This window comes from Fukomys damarensis, unplaced genomic scaffold (genome assembly GCF_012274545.1).
Source record: "Fukomys damarensis isolate Sample0158 unplaced genomic scaffold, DMR_v1.0_HiC HiC_scaffold_12, whole genome shotgun sequence".
Lineage (NCBI taxonomy): Eukaryota > Metazoa > Chordata > Mammalia > Rodentia > Bathyergidae > Fukomys > Fukomys damarensis.
The window spans coordinates 15,351,372-15,362,760 of NW_022900924.1; the positions used below are offsets into that span (position 1 = coordinate 15,351,372).

At 60.1% G+C, this 11,389-nt stretch overlaps 1 protein-coding gene across 1 annotated transcript in view; it reads right to left on the reverse strand.

Annotated features, from left to right (window-relative positions):
• The window catches only part of LOC117285743 (E3 ubiquitin-protein ligase DTX1), a 15,086-nt gene extending 3,703 nt beyond the window's left edge, over positions 1-11,383 (reverse strand). The window contains exon 1 of the mRNA XM_033762674.1: positions 10,848-11,383. Within this exon, the coding sequence (XP_033618565.1) occupies positions 10,848-11,106 (259 nt within the window). The 5' untranslated portion in view covers positions 11,107-11,383. The remainder of the gene's footprint in view (positions 1-10,847) is intronic.
• Positions 11,384-11,389: the final 6 nt, after the last annotated feature.

Sequence of the window (11,389 nt, forward strand, 5' to 3'; positions counted from 1 at the left end):
CGTCGCGCGGGTGTTGGGTGGGAGGGGGGGGGGGGGGGGGTACTAGGCGGTGTTGCCCAGCCCCAGAAGTAAGCTCCCAGCCAAGCACCTGATTGGGGTGGCCTCGGTGGAAAGCCAGGTTTATCAGTCTAATTGACCGCAGGCCTGGGAGGGAGGGTGTTTGTTAGGAGCCGAATTCCCGGCCCACATTCCTGCGCCTGTGGACTGGTCTCCCCCTTCTCAGGGCCTCAGTAGCCCCTCGGGCCAGGAAGAAGGGGGAACCCACTGTGTGCATCAGCCCCTGAGCTGGGCGGGGGAGTTCGGGTTGGAAGGGGTGATGGACAGCAGTGACCAAAGTATCTCTGGCTGAGTGACGGTCCCAGCCCCTGTGTCCTTGCCAGTGGGGGACTTGTCCCTGCCCAAAGAATTGCTGGGTAACAAAGTACCCTAATGTGTGGCACAGGTGCTTTGCAGAGCTCTTAGTGTGCATAAATGATCAGTGCGCGCTGTAGTGGGATGGTGTTGTCGCACCCCCCCTCACATGATGAACTCATTCAACCAGCAAAGCCCTCTGTGTGCCTTTCTCCTCCAGCAGGTGCTTCTGGGCTCTGCTGCCTTAGTGGGCACACACAGCCTTTCTACTACATGCCTACCCTTGCATTGCTGTTCATTTATTTTTGTTCTGAGTCTCTCCTGTTGGTTGATGACATTTGGGAGGACAAGGACCAAGTCAGACTCATCATGTTTCCACTAGAGCCAGGAGCAAAGCTGGGTGCACAGGTGGCGTCTGCCACCGAAATGGGCCCCTACTGGGCACCTGAGAGACCAGAGAGGAAGGGGGGAGGGGCTGGGCCTGATGGGGAGGGTGTGGAGGATGGGGCCATAGGCAGCGGGGAGGACTCCAAAGGCAGGGGCGTGGGCCAGCCCTGCCGCAAAGGCCTCTGGGAGCGGGGCAAGGCCAGCAGCCCAGCACCCCCTCTCCAGGGCTCTCTTTACCACGTATCGATTTTCCTGCCTGTTTACTGGTAGTTATTAAAGGCTGTGTCCCTGGAGTCCTTTTGAAACCAGATTGGAACCCAGGGAGCTGGAGTAATTAGGGCGGCTGCTGCCCTCCCTGCTGGGCTCCGCGCCCGCCATGCCCGCAGCTGCCCATCTATCCACCTCACAGGCCCAGGCTGGCCTGGACCAGACTGGGAGTGGGGGGGTGGCCTGCCTGGATTTCGATCCTGAGATTTCCGAGCCCCCCGCCCCACGGTGGCCTTGGCCTAGATTCTCTGCAGAACAGCAGGCCTAAGAGGGGGCTGGAGGCCACTAGGAGATGGGCAGGGCCGCAGGCTGGCAGCCTGGATGCAGCCTGGTCACTCTGCCCTGTCCTTGAGCAGCCGCAGCCTCTCCCGCCCCCAGGGAACCAGGCCGGCCTCTGGACCTGTGGCCGCACAACAGTTAGGGACCTGAGTCAAGTGTGGCCCACTTCTGAGCTTGTTTTTCTGTGTCTGCTTTTGTCCTTGCCTGCTCATTCCTCTCCCCCATTTCTTAAGAATGTTTGGTTGAAAAATTCTGATCTCCGTCCAGTGGAGAGGCAGGAGAGGGCCTCTGGTGAGGTGTCAGCTGGCGGTGGACAGGGGAGCTGGGCCCCAGAGATGTTGTGGGGGGTGGCGGGGGGGGGCAGGAAGGGAGCAGGGAGTCACAGCAGGAGTGAGGGAGGGGCTGCAATGTCAGGGGCAGACACAGAGACCAGAGCCGTCAGAGAGACATCAAGCCCCCTGTGGGAGCCGGGCTGGTACAAGGGGGGCTGGGGTCAAAGAGACAGGAGTTTGAGAGACAAAGAGAAAAGAAGGCAGGAAACTGGAGGCCAGAGCCATCACTGGGAGTCGGAGAGCAGAGACCAGACTGAGAGAGCAGTGGGGACCTGGGGAGGAAACAGCAGCAGGGAAACAAAGAGCAGCATTGATTGAGCACCTACTATGCGCCCCTGCGCGGCTCAGAGCTTCTGTGTACTCGTTTTATCCGCACACACTTTGGGTCATCTCCCATTTGGCAATGAGGAGACTGAGGTCCTGGGTGGTGATGTTCTGAGAGCAGTGGGCTGGGAGCAATGCTTCCCTCACGAAGGAAAGGAAGCCCCAGCTGGGACCGGGATTGGCTTCTGCGGACAGCCTAGGGTACTCCCGCAACAGGGGGTGCACTGTCTCACGGGCTCAGTTTAGCACTTCGAGCTCCTGCCCTGAGAACGTGGTCCTCACAACCACCCCCTGCCACCTACAGGTGGGGTTCCTGGGAGCCTCAGCCCCTCGCTGTTGGTAGCCTTGAGAAGAAGCTCAGAGTGTGGAGGGGACAGCCTGCCAAGCAGTTCCTCCTCCCTTTGGGGGTGGCTTCCCGGAGGGAAATGATCTCAGTTTGGGGCACCCAGACCCTGACGGGAAGGGGCCCGTGGGAGGCAGTCATGGGACATCCTGTCAGGTGGGGCGGCCTGTGGCTGAGCCTGACCGAGCAGGACTCAGTGCCAGGCCCCACGGGGGACTTCACGGGGTCCCCGGTGGCCCCAGAAGGAAGAACAAGCAGTCGCTTGCCCTCGGGGAGATGCTTGTCTGGCCCAGACTTGCACCTTTCGCCTCCGTTCTCAGAGTGAGGCTGTGAGGTAGACGTGGACCCCACCCCCCGCAAAGGGGTGGGCGTGGGTCACTCAGAGTCACCTGCAAGGACCCGGACCCAGGCTGCCTGGCTTTAGTGGCTGCTGCTTTGTTGAGCCTACGTTTTGGAAGGGGAAACTGAGGCAGAGACCACACGGTCAGTCCGCCGCACAGCTGAAGGCAGCCCTGGATGGGGTGCTGTGACCTTCCTGCTCCACTCCCTGGCCGATCACTGCATGCCTGGCCAGCACTCTCACGATAAGGACGAGGACAGGGACACAGATAACAGTAAGGACCGGGCCAGATCACCTCCTCATCCTCCCCACAGCCCCATGGTGTGCCCAAGTGGTAGAGGGGAAACCGAGGCTCCCTGAGAGACACCGAAGTGGGCCGGGCAGGGAGGGCAGGGCCTCCTCCGCACACCGTGCCTGCCCTGTGATCACTCCATAATCCGCGGTGTCCGCTTTCCCCCGTGGTTCCCCCGGGGACGTCAGGCCAGGCCGTGGCCTGTTAGTGGTTTTGGCTGGCTTGGAGCCAGCCCACCTCCTGGCACTGCATTCCCAGATGCCAGGGGAGCAGGAAGCAGAGGGGAGGGGACACACAGTGATGGCTGCTGCCCTCTGGCACCCTGGGAGCTGCTCATCCTGTCTACAAAGGGGATGGAATCCCGGAGACGGCTGGACCTGGGCCTTGAAGGCTAAAGCAAGCTCAGACTGACACTAAGGCACTAGGGAGCCACGGATGGGTGTGGAGCCTGGGTGTGCTGTGGTCAGGACTGAGAGAGCTAAAGATCCATCCACTGCCACATAAGGAAGCACCACAGGGTCAAAGGGTGGCAGGTGGGACCCCAGCCGAGGCCATAGCACTGATCCGGCCTGGCCCGAGGAGCCCTCTGTGGGCACCTGGTACCGTTACACTGGCCGAGCGCTGCAGCCTCAGCCCAGCCGTCTGCCCAGCCTCATCTCCTCACCGGACTCTAGGCCTTCTCTCGAGGCGCCCAGGGTGGCTGGGCCTCGGTGTCCACACTCGCTCTTCCCTCGGCCTGGTGGGTCCTCCCCCTACCCCATGCTGCTTTCCTCCTCACCGAGTTTCTACAGCACCCTGCACCTGCAGGACCTCATAAGAGCTCAGAGCTCAGTCGGGGCTGTAGCATTTGTGTGACCTCCAGCCTGGTGGCCCCTCCAGGCAGGGCTGGATTTCAGTCCCCCAGGGTCACAGGGAGGGGTCTCCCAGAAGTGCTGGCTGAAGGAAAGAAGGAAGGAAGGACCTAACTGCAGGCTCCCTGCGACCAGGCTGGAGGCACCAAGCAGGTGCAGATGTGGCTTTGTTGTGGTCCCCATGCTCAGTACATTAAGAAAAAAGTGACCAACATTTAATAGTTGCTGAGGGGGCGGCGCTCATGGGTGCCTGGATTTCCACAACCCAAAAGTCATGGCAGCAAAGACCAAGCTCCTGAGTGACAGGTAGCAGAGGCTGAGTCGTGACCCCCCCCTTCACACCTTCACGGATTTACTGAGCCCCTGCTGCATACCAGGCACTTCTGACAGGAGAGTTGGAGGCCTTGGATTTCCTGCCACTGCTTGTGCTCCTGTTTTGCAGGCTGTGTGTAGCTGGGAAACTGAGTCCCAGAGCTTGAAGCTCAGCTGAGATCACTCCTAGCTGACTGGAGACAGATTTGAACTCTGGCCCCCGACTGCCCCTTCCACAGTGCCAGGGGGCTAACGGCAGAAGCCGGAGGGGCCGTGCTCACCCCAGCCTCTGCTGCGTTTTGGGTGAATTCTGCCTGAGCTGGAGGGAGAGGGACAAAGGCCCTGCCTGGCCCGGGCAGCAGCCGTGGCCCGGCTCTCTCTGACTTCCAGTCTTTTGTTCTGCACTTCAGGGTGTTGGCTCCCGGGCCTGGTGCCAGGCTCCACCTGCACCTGTCTCTGATCTGCCACCACTGTCCGGCAGGTGGAGGTGGCAGCCTGGAGTTGCTCCAGGAGGACCATGGGAGGAGCCAGGGAGGGTCAGGCCCTTTGCCGGCGTGGCAGAGCAAGGACACAGCCACACAGGGCTTGACGGAGACAGCCCCAGCCTGGCAGCTCTCGGGGTGCCAAGGTCAGGAAGAGCCTCATGTCCTGGGACTCTCCTGGTGCTGGGCCTGGGTCACACCTGTCAACCACAGCTAGGACAGAAGCACCTTGAGGGAGGGGACTTGTGTCCTGTTCTGTTGCTATGGCATTCCTAGTGCCTTGGACACAGTAGGTGCTCATTAAATCTGGTTGGATGAAGGAATGCTGATTATAATCCCACAAGACAGGCCCTGTGGTTGGGTCCATATTACAGGAGAGGAGATTGAGGCCCAGGGAGAAGGTGTGGTTCACCCAAAGTCACAAGTCCCCTGCCATGGCAACTCAGAGCTGGGTTCTCACCGAGGCTCCAGGCGTTGGGCCCCATGTCCTTGGCTGAGTAGGCTCTCGGGAGTAGGTGACTGTCTAGGGGCATGGAGGCACCAGGGGCAGGAGCAGGAAGAGGCAGCCTGAGGGAACTCTGTATGTGGGGTCAGGGTCCTCACTGCCTACACCTGCAAGGGCACCTGCCCTGTGGCAGTCCTAGGACCACTGCCACCCCTCTGCCACCTGGCCTCTCCTCAACACCCTCTTCACATGTCCTGTTTTACTGTATTTATTTTGTAGTACTGGGGGTTGAATCGAAGGCCTTCACACTGAGCTACATCGCTGGCCCTTTTAAAACATTTTTAAAAACTTTTGCTCGGGCCAGGGATTTAGCTCAGCGGTTCGGTGGCCTGCCTTGCAAGCGCAAGGACCCGAGTAACAAAACAAAAAGCAAAAAACAAAACAACTTTTGCTAAATTGTCCAGGCTGGGTTTGAACTTGCAACCCTCTCACCTCCGCCTCCCAGCGCGCTGGGATTAAGGCACAGGCTTCCACGTTTCTAGCATTTTGCCACCCCTTTCACCTGTTATTGATCGCCTGCTTCTCCCCCATCGCAGCCCCAGCCCTGTGCCCTCCCGGCTCTGCCTCACCCGCCTCTTCCCTATTCTAACCCAGCTCTCCCCTCACAGCCTCGATCACCTGTCACCCTCTCAGCTCCAGGCCAGACCTCAGCACAGGGACAGGTGAGGCCAGACGGGGAAGAGGAAGGAGGTCAGGAGCAGGTCGGGGCCGAGGGCTGAGCGGGGAGGGGTGCGGATCTGGGACCCAGGATCCCCCAGCCGCGCTCCTAGACCCGCAGGGCGCCCGTGGCGCTGTCCAAGGTACCGCGATCGGGCAGGGGTCCCGGCCACCCAGCGGTCTCAGGCAGGTGCCCTCCCCGCCGCGGAGCTCCTGAACACGCAGCCCCGCGATGCTCCAGGCTGGTCCTGCGGCGGGCGGTGGGTCCCCCGGGGCCTGTCTGCTAAAGGGCAGGACTGGCAGCGCTCTCCACCCTCCCCGTGGGCCCCAAGATGCTTCTTTCCGGCGCCTGCCCTGGTCACAGCCTCCCTCTGTCCCCAGGCCGGTGCTGATGCTGCGTCTCCCACCTGGAGAGGAGCCTCCTGCCCTCCGCCCTCTCAGCTCCTGGAGGGCTGGGCCGACAGGAAGTCCGCTGAGAGACCCCGCACCCACGACTCCCGTTGCACCTGTGTCTCTCCTAGACTTGAAAATCAATCTGATACTGGTTGATTTGACTCTGAAATAGAGTTTATCCGGCTCTCTAAGGCCTAAGGCCCAGAGCAGGGCCTGGTACTGAGCAGGCACCAATGACTTAAATAAAAATGATGACGGATTGATAATAACAAAAGACCCACTGTCACCCTGGCATCAGGCCCTCCCGGGGCTGGGCGAGGTCCCAGGGTTCCTGTTACTAGGGCCCTAGACTCCTCCAGGGTGACCTGGCTGTCCCTGCCTTGGTGCAGACCCTGACAACAAGCCTGGGGGCGGGGAGGCTGGCGCTCAAGGGAGCAGTGGGACGGCTCAGTGAGCCCGGTATTCAGTGTTTCCTGTGCTCGGGCTGTCCAGGAAGTCTGGGTTCCAGCTTGGGATTCATGGGCCACGTGACCTTGGGCAAGTCACTAACCCTCTCTGTGCCTCAGTCCCCCCATTGCGAGTCTGAATTCTGGAGAAGCTGCCCCTTCTGAGGATGGTGCCTTCTCTCTGGGAGCCCCTTCTGGCCCGCAACAGCCTGAGTGTCCTCGGTCAGGACCTTCTGCAAGGCTGGGGATCAAGGCCGAGTAGAGCCTTCAAGACGCTAAAACCGGCCACCACCTGTCACTGCCGCCTGCCAGCTTGGAGCAGCAGTCCCAGAGCAGGCAGCTTGGGCATCTGGTCCAGCATTTGAGGAGGGAGCCTAGCCTGGCCTCCCCAGGCCTCAGTTGCCAGCTACAGAATGGGCAGAAGGTGGCGCTGGTCAGAGAGGTGCCCCCCCATCCCTGGCCATGAGAGCCAGGAGCAACCTGGGAGTTGCAGGGCAGAGCTGTTCATCCCTCTGTCCAGCTGTGTGGCCAGGGTGAGGCCACTGTCCCAGCAGCAGGGGACGCAAGGACTCCAGGGGAAGTTGAGGCCTCAGGACAGGGGGAGACAGAAAGCCATTCCCTAGCTTTTCTCTGCTGGTGGTGGACACCCTCGCCCCAAGATCCTGACAGCTTTGGGACCCGGCTCAGCAGGCCAAGTGTTTTGGCCCCGCCCGGCTAAGCCCTGGCCCTGGTTTGCCCACAGAGTGAGGCACAGAGAGCAGCGACAAAGGACGAGGGACAAAGCTTGGGAGGCGAATACACGCTGGCCCAGCAAGAACATCAGCAGCACGGGGTGCACGACCCCGGCCACCTCTGTCTGCCCCAGCCAGGATCAAGCCACTGCCAGGATCTGATCTGCGGTCCAGACTCACAGCGTGGGGGAAGGGCGCCGCCTGCGGGGTTTCAAAGGGAGCCGCCCCTGGGGGGCCCCCCCGCGGGGTGCAGCGCAAACAACCCAGCCCAGAGGGGGGAGGGGCAGCAGCTGAACAAACAGCACCTCCCTCCCCCTGCAGCCCCAGCCAGGCACCTGTGGGACCTCTGACCTCCGGCTGGCTGCACACAGGACACTTGTGTCTCAGCTGTGGACAAGCGAGCTGGGCCGCGCGTCTGTATTCACGCACGCGTGTGCACCGACCCCCTGGCATGCTCCCTGAGGAGTTTTATTCGCTGCCCTGTCCAATCCCCTGGGCAGGTGAAGAGGATGTCAGGCCAGGGGACCAAACCCAACCCCTCCCTGCTCGGCTTAGCTTGGGAACTGAGATTGTAAACAGTTGAAAAAAAAATTTCATGAGCCGTGAAAATGACACCGATTTCAATAAGAATTTCAAATTTCAGTGTCCACAAGTAGTTTCATCAGCACGCAGGCCACATGTGCTCGTTTGCATGTTGTCTGTGGCTGTTTTCACAATGACAGCACAGGGTGGAGAGACCTAAAAGATTTACCATCTGCCCGGGCAGGAAAGTATGCCAGCTCCTGTATCAGGGTGCCAGTAAAACCAGGCCAGGCCGCTACCTCCCCTCAAACTAAAGTCTAGCTCAACAAGCCCAGGGAGGACTGCAGAGCGAGCAGATCTAGGCGGAAATGTGGTTGATTTTGGTGCATATAAGCGAGATTTGGGCTTTACAGTTTTATATCGGCTAGCGTGCGTGGGTGTGTCCATGCATGCATGTGTCAAACAAACTCTTCAAGGCTTAAGATCTCTTTCTTCCTCTCTCTCTCTGTCTCTCTCCATGGTCTTGCTATATGGCCAGGCTGGCTTCAAACTGAGCGGCGACCCTTCTGCCTCAGCCTCCCAGCAGCTGGGATTACAGATGTGCGCCATTATTCCGGGTTTGATTTAGCATCTCTTACTCATTTCTCTTGTGCTTACGCGCATGCACGCAAGCGCGCGCGCACACACACACACACACACACACACACACACACACACACAGTGGGGACACAGTAGGGGATTGGTTGCTATTTGGGGATAAAATGGGCCTGATTCTCTCTAGCAATCCAGCTACCTTGCTAGTGCTGTGATGTTCTTGCCCATTTCACAGACCTGGAAACTAAGCCCCCTGGCCCGGGTCACACAGCTGCTCAGGGCAGCGGGGAGCCCGAGGCACTCAGGGCTGCTCCCTGATGGCCCAGGCTGACCTGGAGTCTGAGTGTGAGGGCAGAGTCCCCTCAGCACTCTTCCGACCTGGGGAGCAGGCAGCCTGCTGCAGACCCTGGTGGGAGCAGTTCACCCTCTCCTCGCAACGCCCCGGGCAGGGGTCTGGGAGCTTGCAGAGAGCTGCAGAGAGCTGAGTGGCTTTTTCCCTTTTCCTGCACACAGGGGCAGGCGTGGAGCACGACGGCCAGAAGGCCAGTAGGTGATGGGGCTGGACGATCTCTACGGCCTGTGCGAGCTCTGAAAGTGTGAATGCCAAGCGGCCCCTTTTCGGGATCCGGACCCTGCCCTCTGGCTCCAAGGCACAATGAGACTGGGGCAGGGGAGGCCCAGCACGCCCAGTCCCCATCAGAGCCTCAGGGCTCCTCTGGAATAATGGCCACAAAGACTAGAGATGACTCCTTTTTCCTCTGGACAGAGCAGCTCCTTGCTCCAACCCTCCTTGTGCTGTTTTCCCCTCACTCACTGTGCTCCAGACACAGTACATTTGAATATCTACTCAGATACTTCCCACCCCAGGACCTTTGCACTGCCTTTTCCCCTACCTGGAACATGGCCTTCCCTTGCTTATTCTCCAGATCTTTATTCAAACATCAGTTCCCCTGATTCATCTCACACCCTCAAGACGACGGACTGATTTCCCACGTGATCATGTATTTGCTTGCTCTCCAACTACACAGGAACCTTTGTGGTCAGTTTCCAACCTCTACTGAAAGCCTGGTACACTGCCTGCCGGGCCACAGTGCTTAGTGCGGAGTCTGACATGCAGCAGGAGGTCACTAAACGTCTGGACGATGGAATGTGTCCATGCAGGGCCTGCCCAGTGGCTGAGGCCATCACCTGGAGTCACGGAGTGGAGATGCGCTGAGATGCCAGGTCTACAGGCACCAGTGTGAGGTCGCCTGCATTAGACATGCTTTCTGCAGTGATGGCAGTTTCTGGGTCTACGCTGTCCTGTCCGGTGCAACCCAAGAACTGAATTTTGTGTTTTCCACAATGTGAACTAATATAAACTTCAACAGGCACGCGTGGTCAGTGGCTCTCACACGGGGCAGCGCTACTTCCCCAAGTCGTCGCATCAGCTGTGCTATTCAGGGACTCAGGGAAACTTCCCCGAGGCCTCAGCCGCTCCTGGGGGCCAACACAACCAGGACTCTCGGGCCACTTCCATGAGGCCAGGCCACTGAGACCACAGGGCGGCTAGCAACTCGGGAGCGCTTCACATGGGGACAAGACCCAGGACAAGACAGCGGGGTCATTTCCGCCACCCCTGTCATCATCACATCGCCGTCAGCACCACCGTCGCCAACACCACCACCAAGCGGGGCACAGCCGCCAGGACGGCCACCAACACCCCGCTTCTGTCACCACACACGTCACACCACTCCCAGGGCCACCACCACGGCCGTCCACCATCAGTACCACCACACACTGCCACCAGCATCCCCACTGTCACCAGACACCCGCACCGACACCACCACCAACGGGACCACCACGAGCCCCCACAGGGAACCACGACTTCTCTCCACCGACACCCTGACACCTGCAGCCAGGACACCTCTGCAGGCAAGGGCTGTGGCCCCACAGTTCAGCTACCTGGGCTTCAACCACAGCTCTGAGTTGAAGTCGCTCAGCTCCCAGGGGACTCAGTTTCTCCATCTGTCCAATGGGACCAATACTACTACTAAACTACTACTACTACGGTGAGACAAGTTGCCTGGGAAAGCTGGAAAAGAGGAAGAAAGAGCATGGGCACCCCCTTTCTTCAATAACCCAGCACCGAGGCTCCTCTGTCTCATGCTCAGCCAGCCGGTTTGCTTTAATCCTCAGGCAGCTGGGAGAGATATTGGTCTGGATGCTGACTGACACTGATCCATTTTGCAGAGGAGGAAACTGAGTCTCAGAGAGGCGAGGCACCCTGTCCAAAGCCCGCAGCTGATGTCAGGGGCTGCACTGGAACCCAAATCGCCCAGCGGATATCCTTAGTCAGTCCCTTTCCCAGGGCGGGGGAGGGAGGTCGATCAGCAGATCTGGCCTCTGCAGTCCACACTCTTCGGGGGCCAGGGGTGGGTCGGGGAGGAGTCTGCTCACCTGTGTCCTGGCGGAACTGGTGCATGGACTGCAGGTCGATGATGTAGGGCACCAGCTGGGCGTCCACCTGCCCCAGGACCACGGAGCCCCGGGCGTCCTCCTTGAGCACATTCTCGATGTGGTGACACACGGTGGCCGTGTAGGGCCTCCAGCGGCTGTGCTCGTTCAGCCACTCCCACACCACCACCCGGGCTACGTTCTGCGGCGGGAAGCCCAGCCCGTTCACGGGCACCATCACTCCCTGGCCCGGCCTGGACATGGCCGCGGCGGTGTCCGGGGCCAGGTCCCCACTCGGGCTGGCGACCGCAGGGAACTTCCTCTCTCCCGGGGCTCAGAGGCCTGGGGGCACTGCAGTGGTTAGGGGGCTCCCAGGACCCCTTCGGGCCGGGCTGTCGGGAGAAGGGTCTCCCTTAGGTCGGGAAAGCGGCTCTGGATTCCCAGGTCCCCTGGCTCAGGTAAGGCCGCTGCCTGTGTTCTGGGTCAGGTCTCCTCCCTGCTGGCCTTCGGTCCTCTGTAGCCGCCACGCAGCGTCTGTCACCTAG